Here is a 19,605-nt window from a genome sequence, read left to right on the forward strand (position 1 = left end):
TTTATGTCACTTACTTATGCTGCTACCCCTCAACAAATGATGGTAGAGGATCTAAGCTTCCTCAAGAAGTGCAGTCTGCTCTGCCCCTTCACTGTTTAAAAAAAAAAACGGTATATATTTACATTTCAATTTTTGTATAAAAAAAATCAAAGACCCACTAACTTATCGTAATCTTTCAGTTATCAGATTCTGATAAAAACATGAGTTGGTCGTGGTTTGTTCATGTTTTGGTGATTGATTTTGGATCAGATCTACATGAAAACAGACAATAATAAAAATGAACTTTTGAATTGTATTTACTCCAGCTCTATGGACTCATTTACCTCTCAAACATGCTCCACTGAGTTGGTCTGTCTTTTTTCTTTACCTTTTAAATAAAGAAGATGATGAAACCTTAATAGATTTTACTGTTTGTATTTAATCATGCTTTTACCTTTATTCTCCATATCTGGTACATTATTAACTTTTATGGATAAAGCGTGAAGCTTATTGGTAATATTTAGCTGATTTAAATCTATAATACAAATAAACTACATGATTGAGGAGACAAACTTTTAAGTCATATTTAATATAAAAAACATATTGTAATGTTCAGAAATAATTATATATGTGCAGTGCAGCAAATATTAGTTCTTGTGCTGGAAATGAATGTGCTCTTTATATTGAAAAGGGGGGAAATGTTTTTCCCTCCCATAATTCACGAAAAGGATTTGGCCGAATGCGCTGGCTCGCTCACAAGCAGCACATTTGTTTGACCGCGATTCCTTCATGTTGGAAAACAGCAGGTGCTGGTACAGATGTCCTCAGACGAGTGCATTAGACTTTTAAAAGCTGTTCGAGATAAGAAAAAATAATTTACCTTTATTCTTATTGTGAGAAACAATTTAAATAAATACAATATTTGCAAAATCTATGCATTATAGACAGCTATAATTAATATAACCGTCTTTATTATTCTGCTTACTGTTCTTTATTATGGTGATTCAAGAAGTATGCTTATGAAACATGAATTATTAAAAACAACCATACGGTTAAAATGGGCTCTAACATTGTCAGAGTCTATTTTATGCTACTAAAATTAGCCCATTTAAACTGAAGTGTAGACATAATTGATTATGTTAGAAAACATATCTATTTTGTTTCCTGAGAAAATTATTTAATAAGGACATATGCATTTTTTTACAGTAACTGTAAAAAATATATAATTCTTTTGCAACTAACGCAAATTGATTATTAAACAAACTTAAAGTAATTGTTTTTACAACTGTACTGGCAAATTTCTAACTGTATTTCATAAAGTAGAAATATTCAGTTAGGGTTCTTCTGTAATATTTAATCCCTGTTTTCTTTCATCTTTTGCACATTTAGTTTTCCCCAATTTAGAAAAAGACATAGGTAATGTTTACGTTTGCAAATTATACACCAATGTGACAGATGTAAAACGTTTTGTGGAGCATTGCAGCTTTTCCACTGGACTATCTATCGCTAATGAACTGAGTTATCGAGGTACACAGTAAAAATACTTCAGTTTGATGAGACCAAAACTGCACAGCATGGAGAGAAGCACTCACTTTCTATGCACCACAAATATGGAACAAGCTTACAGAAAAATATGCAACAGCCAAAACACTCAGTTCCTTTAAATCAGGGTGACCTGGTTGTCTTTGATTAAAAACAACTAAGACATTGATTAATATATTTGATGTATATTTTATGATTATTCTTGACGATTTGCATGAATGTAATGTTTATTGCTTGTTTCATAATTTTGTTTTACTGTATTTTATGATGCAAAGCATTCTGACCTTCTCACATGTCTGTTGACGTTCTGCTGTAGCTTTAGTTGAATGCAGTTTCATATTTCACAAAAACTGGCATCACACATTATGTGTCATTAATAGATAAACATTTTTCACTGTGACTATTACTTGCTCATTTTGAAACTACTTCCAGAGTGACAACAATATTAGAAACTACTGAAAATCGTCACAATAATTACCTGCCTAAATGATTGGATCATGGCAAAAAGCCAAGATTCTTGGAAGCTTAAATTGACACTTTTCCTACTAGCTACTGTAGCATCTACTGTAATGCTAATGCTAGCTTGTAAGCATGAACACAAAACATATTTATTCCATTATAAAATAAGTCCATTGTGTATATTAATATTGCTGTTGCTCTAGCTTATGACAAAGTTTAATATTTCACAAATCACGGCAGCTTATGACTCATTGCTGGTGAAACTTTACTTTCGTAGTAGTTTTGCTAATATAAAAACTGCAGCCTGAGAAATCCTAATATATAAAAACTGCTGAATACAATCTGAGTAAAATAGTTGTCTGAATTGTTTCCATCAAACAAAACAAAATAAATTAATAAACAATCTCAACACAGTTGACATAATGATATTTTTAAAGAAGCCTGTAAGGCAAGGATGTTTAAGTGTGTTGTGTCATTCCTTTACACCGAAGTTCAAAGTCCTTCACAGATAATAAAGGAACAAAGGTAACCTAACTGCAACAAATTTACAACTAAGAGATGATAAAATGCAATGATAAAATAGTCGTTGTGCTTCATGGGGAAGTTGCAGTAAACTAATGTTATCAGTGACTTACACTTATTTATGTTACTGAATCAATAGACACGGGGGTTGTTAATTCATTGTTGCGCATTTTGACACTTTCTAGCTCCAATTCAGTCAAATTATGGGCTCTCTGCTCTAAAAATAATTTGTACATGTAAATACCCTCTGTTGTTTCCATGTGTGATTGTGAAATGCAGACTGCAGCCTCAGATATTTTCAAGTTACTAAGCAACAACAGTAGGTTGCCTTGCATAATGTGGTCTCCCCCATGAAAAGAAAACGAAAAAGGATGCATGATCTGTCAGCTGGGAGATCTGCAGAGTCGCAAATAGTCACACAATAAGAGGATGTAACAGGCAGAAAATAAAAGACGAATCCAGGAAATGAAGGGCTCTGAGAGACTGGTTCAAAACGACTGGGAGGGAATCCAACTGGCAGGATTTCCCGATGAATCAAGGGGGAAAATCACCTTCCACATGTGGTGGAAGGATACTCTACGATAGGTGCGCCATTAAAGTACTCTATAACAATCGTATTATAACATAAAACCATGTATATCTTTTTAGAAAGACGTAACAATTTGTTAGCACAGTTTTAAAGTGGATGTCAATCGTTTGTGGAGGAGGAAAAAGTGACAAATATCGCCATCTGCAGGCTGTTGGAATATTACAACTTATTCTATCTATGTAGTATATTTTCAGTGTCAGTTTAGGTTGCCAAATAATCCATCCATTAAACATCATATGTATTTGGTAATATTTTCCATCAAACCTGCCAAGCCACACACATGATCAGGTATTTGATATCTTATCAGCGTTTCCAGTTTTTTGAGTTTCTGTAAACTCAGCGGACTGGTAATCATCAAAAGGAGATTTATCATAATTCTCTCTAATACAGTTTCAAATGTGATTTATAGGCAGCAGAGCATAGACAATCCAGCTGTTAGGACCTGATAATAAACAAAGCGTGGAGGGAATCAGTGAGAAATGTCATGCACAGTCTGTGAGGAAGAGATAATCTTAATTTGACTTTTACTGACATTAACAGAACAGTGTTGGTGACAAATTTAAATTAAAAAAACTGAAATCTGATGTAAAAATTAAGGTTGTATTTACATATTTTTAGAACCAGTTAAAGGCAAGATTATTTATATCACCCAAGTAAAAAAAAAAGAGGGTATCATCTGAAATTTCTCACATTACAACCACAAACTTCAATGTATTTCACTGGGATTCTCTGTGGTATGCATCACTTTGCGTCAGTCTAACTATTAGGTGAACGACAAGTGTGACTTTCTAAATGTTGGTCAAACAGAAATCTGAAAAGTGTGGCATGCATTTGTACATAGCCACCTTGTGCACTGCTAATCAATGTTATTTTGCCACTCCTCTTTAAATCTGTGCGACAGAAAGCCGGGGAAAGAGATAATGCCTTACCTAAAAAACAAAAGAGGAATGAAATATTTTTAAACACTAAAATGATAGCTGAATAGAATCTTGTTGTAAATATTTCTGATAACCAGGTGATGCAGATTTAGATTAGCCTCTCAAAGTTGACCCACTGAATGAAGATTTATGAAAAACAAAAATGAAAGGCATAGAAAGAACAAATTTAACAGAGAAACATTTATTAAGTATAAATAGAAGCTAAGAGAGGAGTATCTAAACAATATATAAAGTAGTTTAAATACAAACCCTGAAATTGCTGAAAGGATGGCTTATAACACAATAAAAAGACAAGAAAATAAAGTAAATTTCCCCCAGGATAAGTTTTAAACATATATACAAAATATTTTCTCAATACACATTTAAAAGCCTAATAAATGATTACGATTTTTACAAAATAAGCAGTAGTTTGACTCTTAATGCAGTTTTGTTTATACATAAGAGAACACACATGAAAAAGAAAAATCTCTCCACTAAACTCAAAATATACACTTCAACAGCAGATACCTCGACTTTAATCATAGAGCCGGATGTAGCGGGTGGAGCTAAAAGGCTAGCTCTTTACGCCGCGGCTAGCAGGTCCTCGACGGAAACGCTCGTCACGTCGGAGAAAAACGTTCCCTCGTTGTCTCCGCCTCCGAACACCAGCAGAGTTCTTCCGGAGGAGACCGAGGAGTCCTTGGAGTAACCATGGTGATCAGGCGTTTCCATGGTGACGATGGAATGCCCCGCCCTCGGCATGGAGAGCTGAGCTAGCTTCAGCTCGGTCCAACTGTTTGTGTCTGAGAGGTGAGAACCACACATCAGAACAGTGACGAAAGAACCCTCAAAATGTTTCTTTTATTTACTTATTTTTAAATAAACTAGGAGCCAGGCTACTATAAGGTATTAGGGCTATTTAAGATAGAAAAAAAAGAGAGTAAATGTCCACCGCAAAACTCACAAAGACATTTCTGAGCTCCAAAAGTAAAAAATATGCTAGAAAAAAAACCCCTCAAATTTTGAGATTAATCTCAGAAATTTTCTAGGAAAAACAAGTTTCAAAAGTAAATTATTTTTTTCTAGGAAGGTTTTTCTGGAAACGCTTATTGAAACTCTAAAATTCTTTTGTTTCTAGAAAATTTCTGAGCTCAATAAAAAAACAAACGTGTATATATATATTTATTTTATTTTATTTTCTGTCTGGCACATTTTAGACTTTTCAAATTCTGAAATGTCCGAGTTTTTCCTATAAAATCCCCGGGGCGTAATCTCAACATAATCTTTTGGAGGAAATTTACTCGTCCTTTTTTCTTTTCTACCTGCAATGACAAATAGCAATGGCTCTGCTTCCGGTCTGCATGTCGAGTTCCTTCTGAACAACAGCTGGGATTTTAAAATTATTATTATTTTTTTGGTCTGGTCATTCATACGACTAATTAAACCCGACCACAATGCATCTGATTAGGGCTAAACAATTAATTTGGTTAATCATGATTAATCAATTACTGAAATCATCATCAACTAATTTAGTAATTGATTAATTGTTAACTAGAGTATACAGACTGACAAATCAACATATTCAGAGCTTTAATTAAGCCAAAGTTGTACAAAATAAGTACACATTTTGCATTTAGAATAAAAAACCAACAACCTCTGTCTAAAGATGTCTTTTAGCCAAAACGTCTCAAGTCGCATAGTTTTAGCTTCACTTGTTCAAATTCACTAAAGGAATGCTGTGTTATTGCATTTTAGGCAATAATATGCTTATTTTATTTAAGAAAAAATTTATTCTGTCATTATTTTCATCCTTTAATTTATATCTAGTATTGTATAAAAAGACTTAAATGGTAAAATGAAAAGGAAGTAGAATGTCCTGATTTTTGATCGTCAGAATAATCGCTGAAAATAATAGTTAGTTGTAGACCTACATATGATTGAAAGCCTAGCTAGAGCTTCATATTCATCTATTTCAGTCCAGTAACTGTATCTTTTAATCTGCTTCTCACCTATATCGAAAATGAAGGTGTCACTGAGGGCGTTGTTTCCGTTGTAGCCGCCGTGGATCAGGAATTTGGTTTCTGAGAGAACTGCACTGCCATGCCAGCTGCAACAGACACAGACGTTCATCTTCTTCATTTAAAATCCTCCAAAAACTTTTTTTTCTGTGTGTTTTTTAAACTATTCCAACAAAAATAACAGGAATGAGATTTCAAATGCAACTTTTGTGTGTGTACCTTCGAGGAGATGGAGCTTTTCCTGATGTTTTCACAACAGAGAACTCCATTAGACCTTAAATTAAAAAATAAAATAAAATGCAGAATATTAGCTTGGTCTATATATATTCACACCCAGTGAGATCTGGTTCTGGTGCCGTGAGCCTCACCGAGGTCCAGCATGTACATGTCATTGTAGCAGATGGGAGTGTCCCATCCCCCAAACACATAGATGTACCGTTCCTGCATCACACAGGCCGAGTGGCTGGAAGGAAGCAAAACACAGAAGCAGCTAAAGCGTCGAGTTTGAGCGTAAAACGTGTTTGAACGAATGTTTGGATCGAGTTCTGGTACCCTGATCGGGGGGAGGGCTTATCTCCGGTGACGATGGGCTGGTACCAGATGGAGAGGTGGGGGTCGAAGATGTATAAAGAGTCGCTGCAGCCGTCGGGCTCCGGGCTGGGCCGAGGGAACACGCCGCCCAGAACGAACAGCTCGCCCCGGAACATGCTGCAGCTGTGGTAGGCCAGAGGGGGAACCTTTCCCTGGGCCTGGTAGAAACACAAGATCCCAGTGAAACCTGGGAGTACTGATGGACTCTGACCTGAACCTTCAGAGCCACATGAAGACAGTTACAAAGTCGGCCTTCTATCAGCTGGAGAACATCTCCAGGGTTAGAGGACTGATGTCTCAGTGAGATCTAGAGAAACTCATCCATGCGTTTATCTTTAGTCTCATTGATTACTGCAACAGTGTCTAAAACAGTGTTCTGGATCAGCTGGAGGTGATGCAGAACGCTGCTGCTGGTGTTCTGACTAAAACTAGGAAGTTAGAGCACATCACCCAGTTCTACAGTCCTTCCACTGGCTCCTTAGAGAATAGACTTTAAAATACTGCTGTTAATTTATAAATCACCACAACACATTAAAGATCTGCTGTTGATGTATCAACCTTCCAGACCCCTCAGGTCTTCTGGTTCTGCTCTGAAGAACCAGAACCAAACATGTAGAAGCAGCATTCAGCTTCTATGCACCACAAATCTGGAACAAACTTCCAGAAAACTGGAAAACAGCTGAAACACTGACTTCCTTTAAATCTAAACTAAAAACCCAGCTGTTTAGAGTTCATTTTTATACATAATCAATGAAACATTAATCAGCAATCTGATGTGTGGCGATGGCAAAATGTAATGATTCAACTGTTGACTCAGTGGCACGACTTTGTATGTTTCTTTTTTTATGATGTAAAGCACTTTGAAATGCCCTGTTGTGAAATGTGCGATGCCAATAAGCAATAAATCAATAAATCGCATGATGAATTAAAACCAGCTCAATCTCTCTTACTACCAAAAACTAGATAACAAAAGTCTTCAGTCTGGTGGTTTGGTTTCAGCTAAGCTTGAGACTTCGGTTTCCATTTTATTTGTTGTTTCTGTTAAGAACTTTCAATGACTTTATACAGAAATCAAGAACTTTCCAAACCTTGAAAGCACTTACTTGAGACTCAAGTATTTTCAGCTGGTCATTAACTTTCCCTGAATAAAAACCTCCAATTAAATTCACCTGTGTGGAACCTAATGCCACTACATCCACTGTGGAGCTTGGTGGTGGCAGCGTAATGATGTGGGCACGCCACACTTCTCAGACATTTTGAACAGACATTTAAAAATGTAAATTTGTGGCTGTGAGAAAACGTAGAAGTGTTAAAGTGGTCTGAATACTTTTTGTGCGTCTGCTTTACTCGCCTCCACCATGGTCCACCTCCAGCTCTGAGTGTCCAGGATGTGGACGTCGTTGAACCACTTCTTGTTCTTGGAGCCTCCGAACACAAAGATCCGTTTGGAGTCGGGGTCAAAGATGGCAGAGTGGCCGATTCGGGCCTCGGGGGTGGGGCCCTCCGCCAGAGTCTCCGCAGCCACCCAGGACAAATCCTCTGTTGCGTGGAGAGACAGTTTTAATACCCGTCGAAAGCATTCGGACTCAAAGAGGCGTTTCCAAACGCAGGGCAGCATGGAGCGAACCTGTGCAGAGTTTCCACATCGGGTCTTTGCAGAACTGCATCCTGGCTCCCTGACCGCCAATTAAAATGGCCGTCTGAGAGTCGATGGGGCACAAAGTTTGACCCCAGCGTCCCGACGGGCTGACCAGAGAGGCTGTGGGTGGAGGAGAAACTCATAATGAAGTGCCACATACAGAGTTAGGTAGTAACTAGTTACATTTACTCAATTACATTTACTTGAGTAACTTTTTTTTAAAATTACTTTTAGGATTATTTCTACTACGCTGTATTTTTTACTTTTACTCGAGTAATTTTATTATAAAGAATTGTAAAATTTCTGGATTCTCTAAATGAAGAACAAACATGTTTTAACCAAAAATTCACCAGACTCAGACACACACCTGCGGTTTCTGTTAAAGCTTCATAAGTTTTACATTGAAGGAAAATTATTTGGAGACATTTTCTTTTGCCCGATTGTTATTTATTTGCTATTTCACCTGAATATGTCATTATCTACAATGAGAGCTATAATTCTAAAAAGTTTAAAACACCTGGAGCTGGAACTAACTCACAGCTAATGCTCATTGTTATGTGTGGTGGAGGCTCTGTGATGCTGTGGGTCTGTTTCTCTTTCAAAGGAACCATGTTAAAGTATGAAATACCAGATTTTACATAGAAATCTGCTGGTCTCAGGATTCGCTCGTGTACATCTCATATGTTGTGTAAATAAACGTACATGTCTGTGTGGGAGTCTTGGCCTGCCGACTCTTCGTCCTGGTTGCGTTCTGAGGCGTCGTCGCTCCTGCTTCATTAGCTGGAAAAGGCGACAAAGAGAAGCAGAAAGGAGAGAAAAGCCCAGCTTTACACCTTCTTGACACACTTAATGACTGTGTTTTACTGTACTCTGCTAAAACTCTTCCTCCCAGATGTAAATTAAGGTGAGAAAACTCTTCCTTCCTCACCTGCTGCCTTCACCTTGGAGGCGTCTTCTCCGTTACCAAACAGTTTCTGGCTTTTGACTTGACCTTTGCCTTTTCGGACAGGCGTCACCTTCTCCCCAACTCCATTTGGGCAAATGTTTTCTTCTCCTCTCGCCTTTGACATCCTGTCGCCACCGTCTTCCTCAGCCGATCGCTCTCTCTTTCTCTTGCCGCTGAGCTCTCGGTCTGCGAGGGGAGCCGTCGGATTCTGATGCGACAGTGTTTATGAGACAAACTAAACATGACCGCCAGGAAAGTAAAGAGTGCACATACCTGCGTTAAAATACCATATTTTTAAACATTTTTTCCCAACTTCCATAAAAGTTGAGTTGAAAAAAAAATAGAAAACTGGAAGACTTGAGATAACATTTTATTGACAACAACACATAGATAGCAGAATTAAGATCTGAACTGAATTAAAAAAAAAGAAAAATTGCACAAAATGAGATAATTTCAGGTTTGGTACTTGCTTCAGGTTTCAAATTGTTTGAGGCATTCCTTCTGGAGTTTTTAGTTCATATTGAAAAATATAGCAAGGCATACATAAACCACCAAAAAGCTGGTTTATGCATCGATTTTAAGCTGATCTGCTCCGAGTGAATGATAAATAAACTACCTTTGGTGTGTATTCATTCACAGCTATCAGCTCTGGTTGTGAGTTTGTCTGAAAAGAAATAAAAACAAAAGTTTGGTTAATCTGTTTCTGATTAAAGACATCCTCCCTCTCTTAATGTTTGTGAAAGATTAAATGTGCTTTACCAGGTTTCCTCCCTCCAGAGAAACATTCAGTGTGACGCCGTCTGTCCAGGTTTCTTCTTCCCACTGCTCCCATGACAGACACCTAAATACATGATTTTAATAACAAAACAGGGAAGGAATAACACAAAACATGTGGCATTCTTGTCCAGGACATACAAACAATACATTTAAAAAGCTCTTAAATCTCTAACATGCAGAAAAGCTGAAGGCTTTAAACTGATATAAGCTGATGTTGTGACATTGGTCCATATCACAAATACTTTATATGTGTATCAATTTCGGACTTTTAAGGGTTTAAAAAAAATTATGTAGTAAAATCAAAACTACCAATAAAAACATACGTTTCATTTCTTAATCACTGAGCAAATGTACAAAGTGTGCATACTTGTTATAAGGGGTCAGTTTTCCAATCGTGATGGGAATCTGATCAGCGTCGTTAAGCTCCGCGTTGACGCAGATCCTTTCCCCCCACGGTCCGCTGCTGAACAGCACCACCTGGCGGACAGACGGTGGAACCGCAGCAGACACTCTCCACGACCCCTCCGCTCTAACAAAAAGACAAGTCAAATAAATGCAAAAACTGAGCTTTTGTTTCCCAACAAAACAGAGACCAGATTTATGTTTTCCCATCAAAAAAAGAAAATTTTCTGTACGGTACAAATAAAGAGCAATAAAACCCCACAGTAACAGCAAGCTGTTAAATAACTCCCGTGAAAGATCTATCCTACCTCAACAGCCTTTGAGGCGGCCCATTTACCCCAAAAATAGCATAAACTCCGAACTCATCCATCTTGAAATCCTCCCTTAATTCGTTTTTAACTTTAGCACGATTTAAAATGTTAAAACGCAATGTTGTTTTGGCTTCTCCCGCCTGCTGTGTGTACAGCTTCTAAATTCCGCGCTATTTCCAGCCAAATGCAAGTGTTGCGCTTGGTTTGTTGTTAACCGTATCCTTCCAGGAGGCGGCGGCGGTGCCAAACCCTATGTCAGCGAGTGATCCGCCCACCGCCACGTATCCTTATACTTATATCGAGCTCACTCCGGGTTGAGATCCACACCCTGCTTCCGCGACCACGGGATATGTTCAAAAACATTACGAATCTATGTTTATTACAGATTGCAGCTATTTTCAAAGTAGCAAATGAGACTGTAAGGAATGATCCTGTTTAATTAAAAAGATTAAATTTAAATAGTTTGCAAATTAAACTACTCTCCACCGAGTATGAAAGAATAACTGTTGCCGTAATACAAACCTGTGGGAGTTTTAAGTTATTTTAAAGAAACATGTTCAATCGCTTTCCCCCAACAGTGACTATATGATATCTCGATTTGCCTTATTGTGTTATTTTACAGAATATCAGCGAGTGTGATGCAAAAATAAATGTAATTCACAATGTAACTCATGTTAGGGCTGCAAATTATAACGTTGCTCTTGAACGCAGCCCCAAACAAGCGTAACTGTCGCAAAGCATTGTGGGATCGGATGCCGGTGAAAGCTTCTCGAAAGAACTGCTAAGATGATGGTGAGTGAGTTAGCATTGAAGCCCCGAAATCAACGTATAATCCGTGCCCATCCTTTAATTTATCAGCCATCATTAACATCGGAGGTGTTCTGAATAGATGTGACTGACAATCAGATGTGCTGCAAAGCTACTATTTTATTGAAATTACTTCAATTTAGATGTTTTTGTTAGCCCCGAAGGTGTTAGCATCCTGCAATCAATGTATGTGATGCGAACGGCGATGTCCGTTAGCTTGTTGCAAATAAACGGGTTTAGAAATATAACCGAACACAGTTTGTCTCACGTTTTGCAAGTTTTTCACATTGTGGAACGTTTAGTTTTAATATTTTGCATTTGTTTAGTTCTTTTTGAACTTTACATCTGATTCTTTGATTTAAGATGCTCTACGTAGGAGTTCCCCCTTTTGTTTGATTGCCTTTGTAAGGCATATTTATGTTGTACGCTTGATCAAATCTAATTATCAAAGGAACCAGTTGGTGTTTATATAACTGTAAATGTTATGAACAGACAGGAAAGCTTTTAAACGCAATCAGCTGCATCACATGAGTTATACTCAACACCCTTCTTTCCCAGTTTTATGTTGTCAGTTGTCTGATAATTGATTTTCTCGCTTTCTTTCCTGCAGCCCACACCCGTTATCCTGCTGAAGGAGGGGACAGACACATCCCAGGGCATTCCCCAGCTCATCAGCAACATCAATGCCTGCCAGGTGAGTGGAAGGCTTCACCTGTTCTGTTCATTATTTAAGAAATGTAGCAGCTTATTGTTATTTATTAATGTATGACAACAGTCCAGGTAGACATGAGTTGGTAGGCTTGAGTAAATGTATTAATGCATTTACATACACAAAAAAATGACCTCATGAGCTAATAGTGGTTTTTGCTGGTAGTAATTATGCCGACTGTGGTTGAAAAAACGGAATTAAAGTCGTTTTTACAGGGTTTTTTTTCCTTTTAATTAAATGAGGGAAACGTAGGAATCCTTTAAGTTTGCTGGCCAGCAATGTGCAGCAACCTAAGCGCTCTACCCCAAAAATTTCTTTCTCTCATTAAACTAACTTTAAATTTTGGCATAATACTATGATGAAGAGTTTTTACCACTTTAAAAGCATAAAATCTTTTCGTAACATGATGCTGAAAACTCCATAAATTGCTTCTATTTGGTATAAATTAAGTGATACATTCAGACAGTGTGCAGTTAATTCTGCTCTAAAGAATCTTTCTGAAACATTGAATCAATAACTGATGTTGTTTCACCAACATTTTCAAATCTACAAAAATTTAGTTAAATCAAACAAGTTATCTGATAAAACATCCTGCCTGCTGTCTGTGTATTAGCCTCAGTGACATCAATATAGTTTATTTGTGAAAGGTTTAATCAAGCTTAGGTCTCTTAAGTTGCTCTCAGAAAAACAAGAAAATGTGTTAGTGGGATTTTCAACTGCTTCCATTCACTATTTGTGTTTGGAACTGAGTTTTAGGTGTCAAAAGAAACTATTAAAGTAATGTGAGATTTAAAATGGCTTCCTTCGTAATCATAGAGGTGATGTTTCATCCTGCAGGTGATTGCTGAGGCTGTCAGGACCACCCTTGGGCCCCGGGGGATGGACAAGCTGATGGTGGATGGAAGAGGTGAGAAAAGATGAAATTAGTTATTTTGGCTCAGTCTCTTGTCGTTTTATTATTGCTTTTTAAATGTGTTTGTTCTTCCAGGTAAAGCCACGATCTCCAACGACGGCGCCACCATCCTGAAACTTCTGGATGTGGTTCATCCTGCAGCCAAGACGCTGGTAGACATCGCCCGCTCCCAGGATGCCGAGGTGAGTTCCAGGTTGACAGATTTCACATTTAAAGCTGGACGAAGTTAAATGTTTCTGTTTCCGCTGAATCCTCCTCCAGGTTGGAGACGGCACCACATCCGTCACCCTCCTCGCCTCCGAGTTCCTGAAGCAGCTGAAGCCGTATGTGGAGGAGGGCCTCCACCCTCAGACCATCATCAGAGCGTTCCGCTCCGCCACCAACCTCGCCGTCAGCAAGATCAAGGAGATCGCCGTCTCTGTGAAGAAAGACGACAAACAGTGAGTTTTTAAACATGACGTCTGTGGATCAATTATATTCATAGATCAAAAATTAGCCCTCAAAAAAAGTCTTAAATTCATTGAAAAAAATGTTCTTACGTTTTGTTGTGGCAGAACTATTTAATCTCATTTATTTTATGTGGGTCTTTTGTAAAATATTGAGTAGGTATCCACTTCTTTCTGTGATGCTAGGCAGTTGAGGCTACTGCTCCTAGCTGCTAATATACCATTGCTAGCCAGCTAGCTTTATTATGTCCTCACATCCTTAAAAAGTCTTAAATTCATGTATCTAAAATTATGGCTTCAAAATGTCTGAAATTAATTCAAAAGCCTGCAAGTTGGCCTTAAAAAAAGTCTTTAATTAGTCTTAATTTTTTTATTTACTCTTGTGTAGTGGATATACTTTATTTTTCTTGAGACTTTTCCATCAGGCAAAAGTTTGAGTCACCTGCAGACATCTTCATTGTGTTCTATGACTCGAGGCTTTTGAGGCTAACTAGCTGCTAATATACTGTTGCTAGAGAGATGACTTTTTGTGTTTATCTTTGACGCTGGTTCACGTCTATGCAATATTACATTCGTTCTGTGCAATAAAACCTTGGTACTACTTTTCTTTTGCATGTTTCAGTTATGATACAGATCTTACATGTCATTCATAATGGTTTTTAAAAATGTCTTGACACCTGCAGAAACCGTATTAATGGCTTTTAAACTCATCAAATCACCTTCTCCTGTTTGGTTGAGTTGTAAATGTTTGATAAACTTTCTCAGGGAGCAGAGGCAGCTGCTGGAGAAATGTGCCGCCACAGCGCTGAACTCCAAGCTGATCGCCGGTGAGAAGGGCTTCTTCTCCAAGATGGTGGTGGACGCCGTCATGTCTCTGGACGAGCTGCTGTCTCTCAAGATGATCGGCATCAAGAAGGTGCAGGGAGGCGCTTTGGAGGTTGGTGCTCACCGTTCAGTTTCAGGTGTCAGGGTCCTTATCGCTGCTTGAAATCCTTGAAAATGCTTGAATTTCATTTAGGTGTTTTCAAGGTTTGGAAAGGGATTAATATTGAAACCATATAGTTTCATAATAAAGTGCGATATAATGTCTGATTAAAAAGATAAATTTTGTAAACATTTACAGTTGAAACCAGATGTTTTCATGTGTCTAAAAAACTTCTTTTTTAATGTCTAAAGTTAAATCAGACCAAACTTCTCTTGTTTCAGCTTAGTTACAATTACCAAAATTATATCTATTGTGCTAAATGCCACAAAACAGAATGAAGTTGTTTTTCTTTAGATATTTTTTGTAGCTTTTTTTGTTTATTGTGTTTAAGCATTTAATTTGATTAGGAAGGTAATTTACCTTAACACGGTTTGTTAGAATTCTTTCAATATAATGAGTGTTTATTATTCCTAATGACTCATTATTGATCTGTATAATTGAAATAAAGGTTTTCTTATATTTTATATGTTGAACATGATTGAAATGAGGGGTTTTGTTGTTAAATAATGTTTTGTTCTCAGACCAGTCAGGTTTAGATGTTTGAGAGAAAATGTTCAAAATATTATATTTTAGTTCACTTTGTCCCTGCTGCAGAATGTAGATACTACAACAAGATGTTAACAATTACAATAATAAATGATGTTGTTCAGTTAATACTTTACTAATTCCAAAGGAAATTAAATGTTGTATATTAAATTAATTTAAGTTTCATCAGTCTGCCCACAGCCATCTTTCCTGGCTGTGGGCAGGAAAGATGTCCTGTAGAAGTCTGTGTCACAGCGAATTTGACGAAGCCTCTGACTGAAGACACTGTTTTTGATTCTTGATTTTATGTAAAATCTTTTTTTGCATCGTCATCTCCAGAGGTTCACAGTCATCATAATTATCATAATTGTGAATTGAAGTTTACTTTTGTTTTTGTTTTGTTTTTTTGTTTTGTTTTTACTTCCAGTGTGTGGTGCTGGACAAGTTTTAAAAACTTACCTTGAACATTTTTGAAAGGTCTTTGAATCTTATGGGATAAATGTGCGAACCCTGGATTAAATGTTAGTTGTGAAATTAAATTCTGGATGAAATTCTCTGCTCAGGATTCCCAGCTGGTCACTGGTGTTGCATTCAAGAAGACGTTCTCCTACGCCGGCTTCGAGATGCAGCCCAAACGCTACGAGAACCCAAAGATTGCGCTGCTCAACGTGGAGCTGGAGCTGAAGGCCGAGAAGGACAACGCTGAAGTCCGCGTGAAATCAGTGGAGGTCGGCCTTCGTCTCAAAATTAAACTCTTTAAATCACTTTTTCGTTTTGGTCTTTCTCATGACGTCTCCAACGTTTCCCCCTCACAGGACTACCAGGCCATCGTGGATGCAGAGTGGAACATCCTGTACGACAAGCTGGAGAAGATCTACCAATCAGGAGCCAAGGTGGTTCTGTCCAAGTTGCCCATTGGGGACGTGGCCACGCAGTACTTTGCCGACAGAGACCTGTTCTGTGCCGGCAGGGTCCAAGAGGAGGACCTCAAGAGGACCATGATGGTGAGACTGGGCAGATTGAACCGGGCTGGTCTGAACCGAAGGATCTCTAACTGGTTTGTGTTGCAGGCCTGTGGAGGATCCATCCAGACGTCGGTCAGCGCGCTGACGGAAGACGTTCTGGGGCAGTGCGAGCTGTTTGAGGAGGTGCAGGTGGGAGGAGAGAGGTGAGAGAGACTTCTTGCTGGTGGTTTGTCATTGAGATGAAGGACTTGGTCCTAGAAATGTTCTGTAAGGAAGTGGCGACCTGGGTAACATTTCTTCTTTTTATCCGCAGGTACAACTTCTTTAAGGGCTGCCCGAAGGCGAAGACGTGCACCATCATCCTGAGAGGCGGAGCGGAGCAGTTCACAGAGGAGACGGAGCGATCGCTGCACGACGCCATCATGATCGTCCGCAGAGCCATCAAGGTTCGGTTCACACTTTTGAGCTCGTCTGTGACTGGTAGTGGTTCACTTTAGAGACCAGGAGGTTGTTTACTTGCTGCAAAAATCATGTCTGGTACTTCCAGGCCTGTCGCAATTAATCACTTGATAGCATGTTAAATTAAAATGAGCTCTATAATTTCCATTTGCATCATTTATTGTTTTTCTCTTTCTACCAAAAACAGGATGTCTAAAGTCTCCAGTCTGGTGCTTTGGTCTTAACTAAACGTTTTCTTGATGAGAAATATTGTTTACAGAGACTAAATAACTCATTTTAATGGTTTCCAATGCTGACCAATGTCTGAAAAGTGTGTTGTGCTTTCATGTTCAGACAGCATGTTTATTCCTGCGTATGAGATGTTTAGCAAATAAGTTACTCTAGATGTGAAAAGCTGGTGAAGAGCTGCAGCAATATCCTCATAATCTGACTGAATCCAGATGTAGATGAGCGTGTCGCCTCTTTCCAGAATGACTCCATCGTCGCAGGCGGAGGAGCCATAGAGATGGAGCTGTCCAAGTACCTCCGGGATTACTCCAGAACCATTCCCGGGAAGCAGCAGCTGCTGATCGGAGCGTACGCCAAGGCCCTGGAGGTCATCCCCCGACAGCTGTGCGACAACGCCGGCTTCGACGCCACCAACATCCTCAACAAGCTGCGAGCAAAGCACGCGCAGGTAGGAAACGAAGCTTTAAGACTGAATTCACCCCAGGCTTGTTTAGTTCGCTTTAATCAAACTCTTGTTTGTTTCTCTGGAAAGTCCAGTTCATTTGTGGAGGTGTGAATGCGTAATTGAACTCTGTTGACCGAAAAAACTAAGCGGTCTATTTAAAAACCTTGATTTCGGTTCAGTTCAAGTGAACTGTGGCGCAGTTTGATATGTGAAATACCAAGTGGACTGGAGACCGCTCCTGAAGCAGGAAATGACTAAAGCACAAGGCATTATGGGTAAATACAATCAAAACAAACCCGCTAAGAGGGCGAGACGGGCCGTGGTCTTTTAGCAAAGACAAAAGAGAAATCCCACAACCGCTGTAATCTGACACCATTTGTTTACATTTCATGAAGAGTCAACGGTAACCAGCGTCTTCTGCAGATATTTCTGTCTTTTCCTTCAGTAGTTTTTGGTGCAGTGCCACCACAGGTGAGGAGGGGAACAGTTTTTTCAATTAGTTTGGTTTGTTTGACAAAGAGCAGTGTGAACGTGAACTGCACCAACTGAGAATGTAGCAAATGTCGCAATTTTGATCCCCAATTAAACTGAGTTTACAAGACTATCAGTTATGAAAATTACAACAAAGTATTTGGGTCACACTAAGAAAATTAAAGAAATACGAGAATGGAGTCATACAGGAATAAAGTTTAAATAATATGAGAAGAAAGTCATCCTATTGCAATTTTATTCTCATACTATTATGACTTCAATGTCATACGAGTTTATTCTTATTTAAATTTTGTTGTATGACTTCTCGTAATTTTATGTCTTTATTCTTGTAATACTATGACTTTATTCTCATACAACTTCTTGTAATATTATGAATTTTTTGTCATTGTATGACTTTATTTATTTTTTCTTGGTATAGCCCCAACACTGTTGTAGAAAACACCCTCAAAATATGTATTTCTAGGGCTTTTCCTCCAGCTGTATTCATTTTTCTGTCACTGCAGGGCGGCCTCTGGTTTGGCGTGGACATCACCAGTGAGGACATCGCCGACAACTTCATCGCCTGCGTCTGGGAGCCGTCCATCGTGAAGATCAACGCCCTGACGGCGGCGTCTGAGGCCGCCTGCCTCATCCTGTCGGTGGACGAGACGATCAAGAACCCCCGCAGCAGCGTAGACGGACCTCCAGGTGGCAGGGGCAGAGGCCGCGGCAGACCCCACGCTCACTAACTAAACCCATCAACTGAAAAAATAATCCAAACGCAGATGCAGGAGGAAGAATTTCTGGATGCTGCTTTAGTTTCTGGGGGAGATTTTCAATGTTTTCAACCCAGATTCTTTGGACATTCTGCTAAAAAAAAAAAATCTCTCCTCTCTTGTCTTGTAGTTTCTGACCAGCCAACTAAAGCATTTCATATTCTCTTCCTGTAGCCAGTACAAGCAGAATGACAGCAGCTTTTTAAATTTTTTTTTTTTTTTACAGAAACAGGCTGGTCTTTTCTCTGTGACCTGATGATGTCTGTAACCTTTAGCTTCGTTTTGTTAATAAGAAAAGCTGTTGTTTGATGTGGGGGGTGAAAAAAGCACTGAAAGGATGTTGAGCAGTTCTGAAACCATCTATGTGAAGCTATTTATTGGACCATTGTTATCAATAAATTCACAGCTGAAATCAAACGCTTATTCCTGGTGTTTATGTTCAAAGTGGTTTTAAAAACACTACAGGATTATTTTAGTAGTATTAGTATTTTAAATGATGAGCTGCTTAGGTATAAAATGATGTCTTCCCCTTATTTAATGTAGTCGACTGAGGTGGTTCTGGTCACAATAAGTTTTCCTTTAGACCCCAAGCTTCCTCAGAACCATATAAATGAAAGATGTTTAAATGCACCAGAAAAAGACACATTTTCTGTCCTTGCTGTCTGACCTAAAGTTGGAGTTAAAGTTATTTTACTCTTCAAATTCAGGAGTTCAGATACTCCAAGATTACTTGGCCTAAACGTATTTGCAAAATGACGTCATGGCTTGGAAAGCTTCTCACAGTATTTGGGCTAAAATGATTAATCGCAATGATTGTAACGAATTGATTTAAATTTAATTTAGTAACTGATTAATCTTTAACTGGAGTTTAAGCTCAAAGAATTGCCAGTTTCTGAAAATGAATGGCTTTTCCAGCATAGTGGCTAAAAAAAGAATCGTTTTTGTCATGGACAGGCTAAGCCAGGCTACATATCCCAAACCTACAGAAAACATGAGCGAAAGAGTTTCTGCACCGAGAAATGGCCTAAAATCCCTTTTGATATATATGAAAACCTGGTCATCAACTACAAGAAACAGCTTAGTCATCTTACATTTAAGCTTTGTTTTTGACCCAATGACCTAGCTAAAGAAGCTAACGTTCAATGTCGAATGTTCGGACGTTAGCCAAACTTAGATTTTTAATT

The 19,605-nt window shown here is 38.5% G+C and overlaps 2 protein-coding genes across 2 annotated transcripts; one reads left to right on the forward strand and one right to left on the reverse strand.

Moving 5' to 3' along the window:
* Positions 1 to 4,188: 4,188 nt before the first annotated feature.
* krcp (kelch repeat-containing protein) lies at positions 4,189 to 11,018 on the reverse strand. The gene is made up of 13 exons (XM_008435935.3): positions 10,690 to 11,018; positions 10,347 to 10,508; positions 9,962 to 10,043; positions 9,819 to 9,866; positions 9,185 to 9,410; positions 8,959 to 9,036; positions 8,245 to 8,376; positions 7,969 to 8,156; positions 6,579 to 6,775; positions 6,395 to 6,489; positions 6,246 to 6,300; positions 6,018 to 6,115; positions 4,189 to 4,811 (listed from the first exon to the last, which is right to left on the reverse strand). Exons 1-13 carry the CDS (start codon positions 10,749 to 10,751, stop codon positions 4,591 to 4,593), a joined length of 1,644 nt encoding a protein of 547 aa, XP_008434157.2. The 5' UTR covers positions 10,752 to 11,018; the 3' UTR covers positions 4,189 to 4,590.
* A 345-nt stretch (positions 11,019 to 11,363) lies between these two features.
* Positions 11,364 to 18,838, forward strand: cct7 (chaperonin containing TCP1, subunit 7 (eta)). Its single transcript, XM_008435944.2, has 12 exons — positions 11,364 to 11,484; positions 12,110 to 12,193; positions 13,046 to 13,115; positions 13,197 to 13,303; positions 13,383 to 13,561; positions 14,333 to 14,504; positions 15,641 to 15,805; positions 15,893 to 16,081; positions 16,148 to 16,245; positions 16,356 to 16,488; positions 16,971 to 17,177; positions 18,170 to 18,838. The coding sequence occupies exons 1-12, from the start codon at positions 11,479 to 11,481 to the stop codon at positions 18,392 to 18,394; spliced, it is 1,635 nt and encodes a 544-aa protein (XP_008434166.1). The 5' UTR covers positions 11,364 to 11,478; the 3' UTR covers positions 18,395 to 18,838.
* Positions 18,839 to 19,605: the final 767 nt, after the last annotated feature.

The sequence above is a fragment of the Poecilia reticulata genome, chromosome 18 (genome assembly GCF_904066995.2).
Source record: "Poecilia reticulata chromosome 18, P_reticulata-male-v2, whole genome shotgun sequence".
NCBI lineage: Eukaryota > Metazoa > Chordata > Actinopteri > Cyprinodontiformes > Poeciliidae > Poecilia > Poecilia reticulata.

Bases quoted from the DNA above. Each gene is read 5' to 3' on its own strand.
- krcp (XM_008435935.3), bottom strand. From the start codon at position 10,751: ATGGATGAGTTCGGAGTTTATGCTATTTTTGGGGTAAATGGGCCGCCT. The intron at 10,509-10,689 runs GTAGGATAGATC...TCTTTTTGTTAG, and splicing joins CCGCCTCAAAGGCTGTTGAG to AGCGGAGGGGTCGTGGAGAG. The intron at 10,044-10,346 runs GTATGCACACTT...TCATGTATTTAG, and splicing joins AAACTGACCCCTTATAACAA to GTGTCTGTCATGGGAGCAGT.
- cct7 (XM_008435944.2), top strand. The intron at 12,194-13,045 runs GTGAGTGGAAGG...TTCATCCTGCAG, and splicing joins GCAACATCAATGCCTGCCAG to GTGATTGCTGAGGCTGTCAG. The intron at 16,489-16,970 runs GTTCGGTTCACA...GCCTCTTTCCAG, and splicing joins TCGTCCGCAGAGCCATCAAG to AATGACTCCATCGTCGCAGG.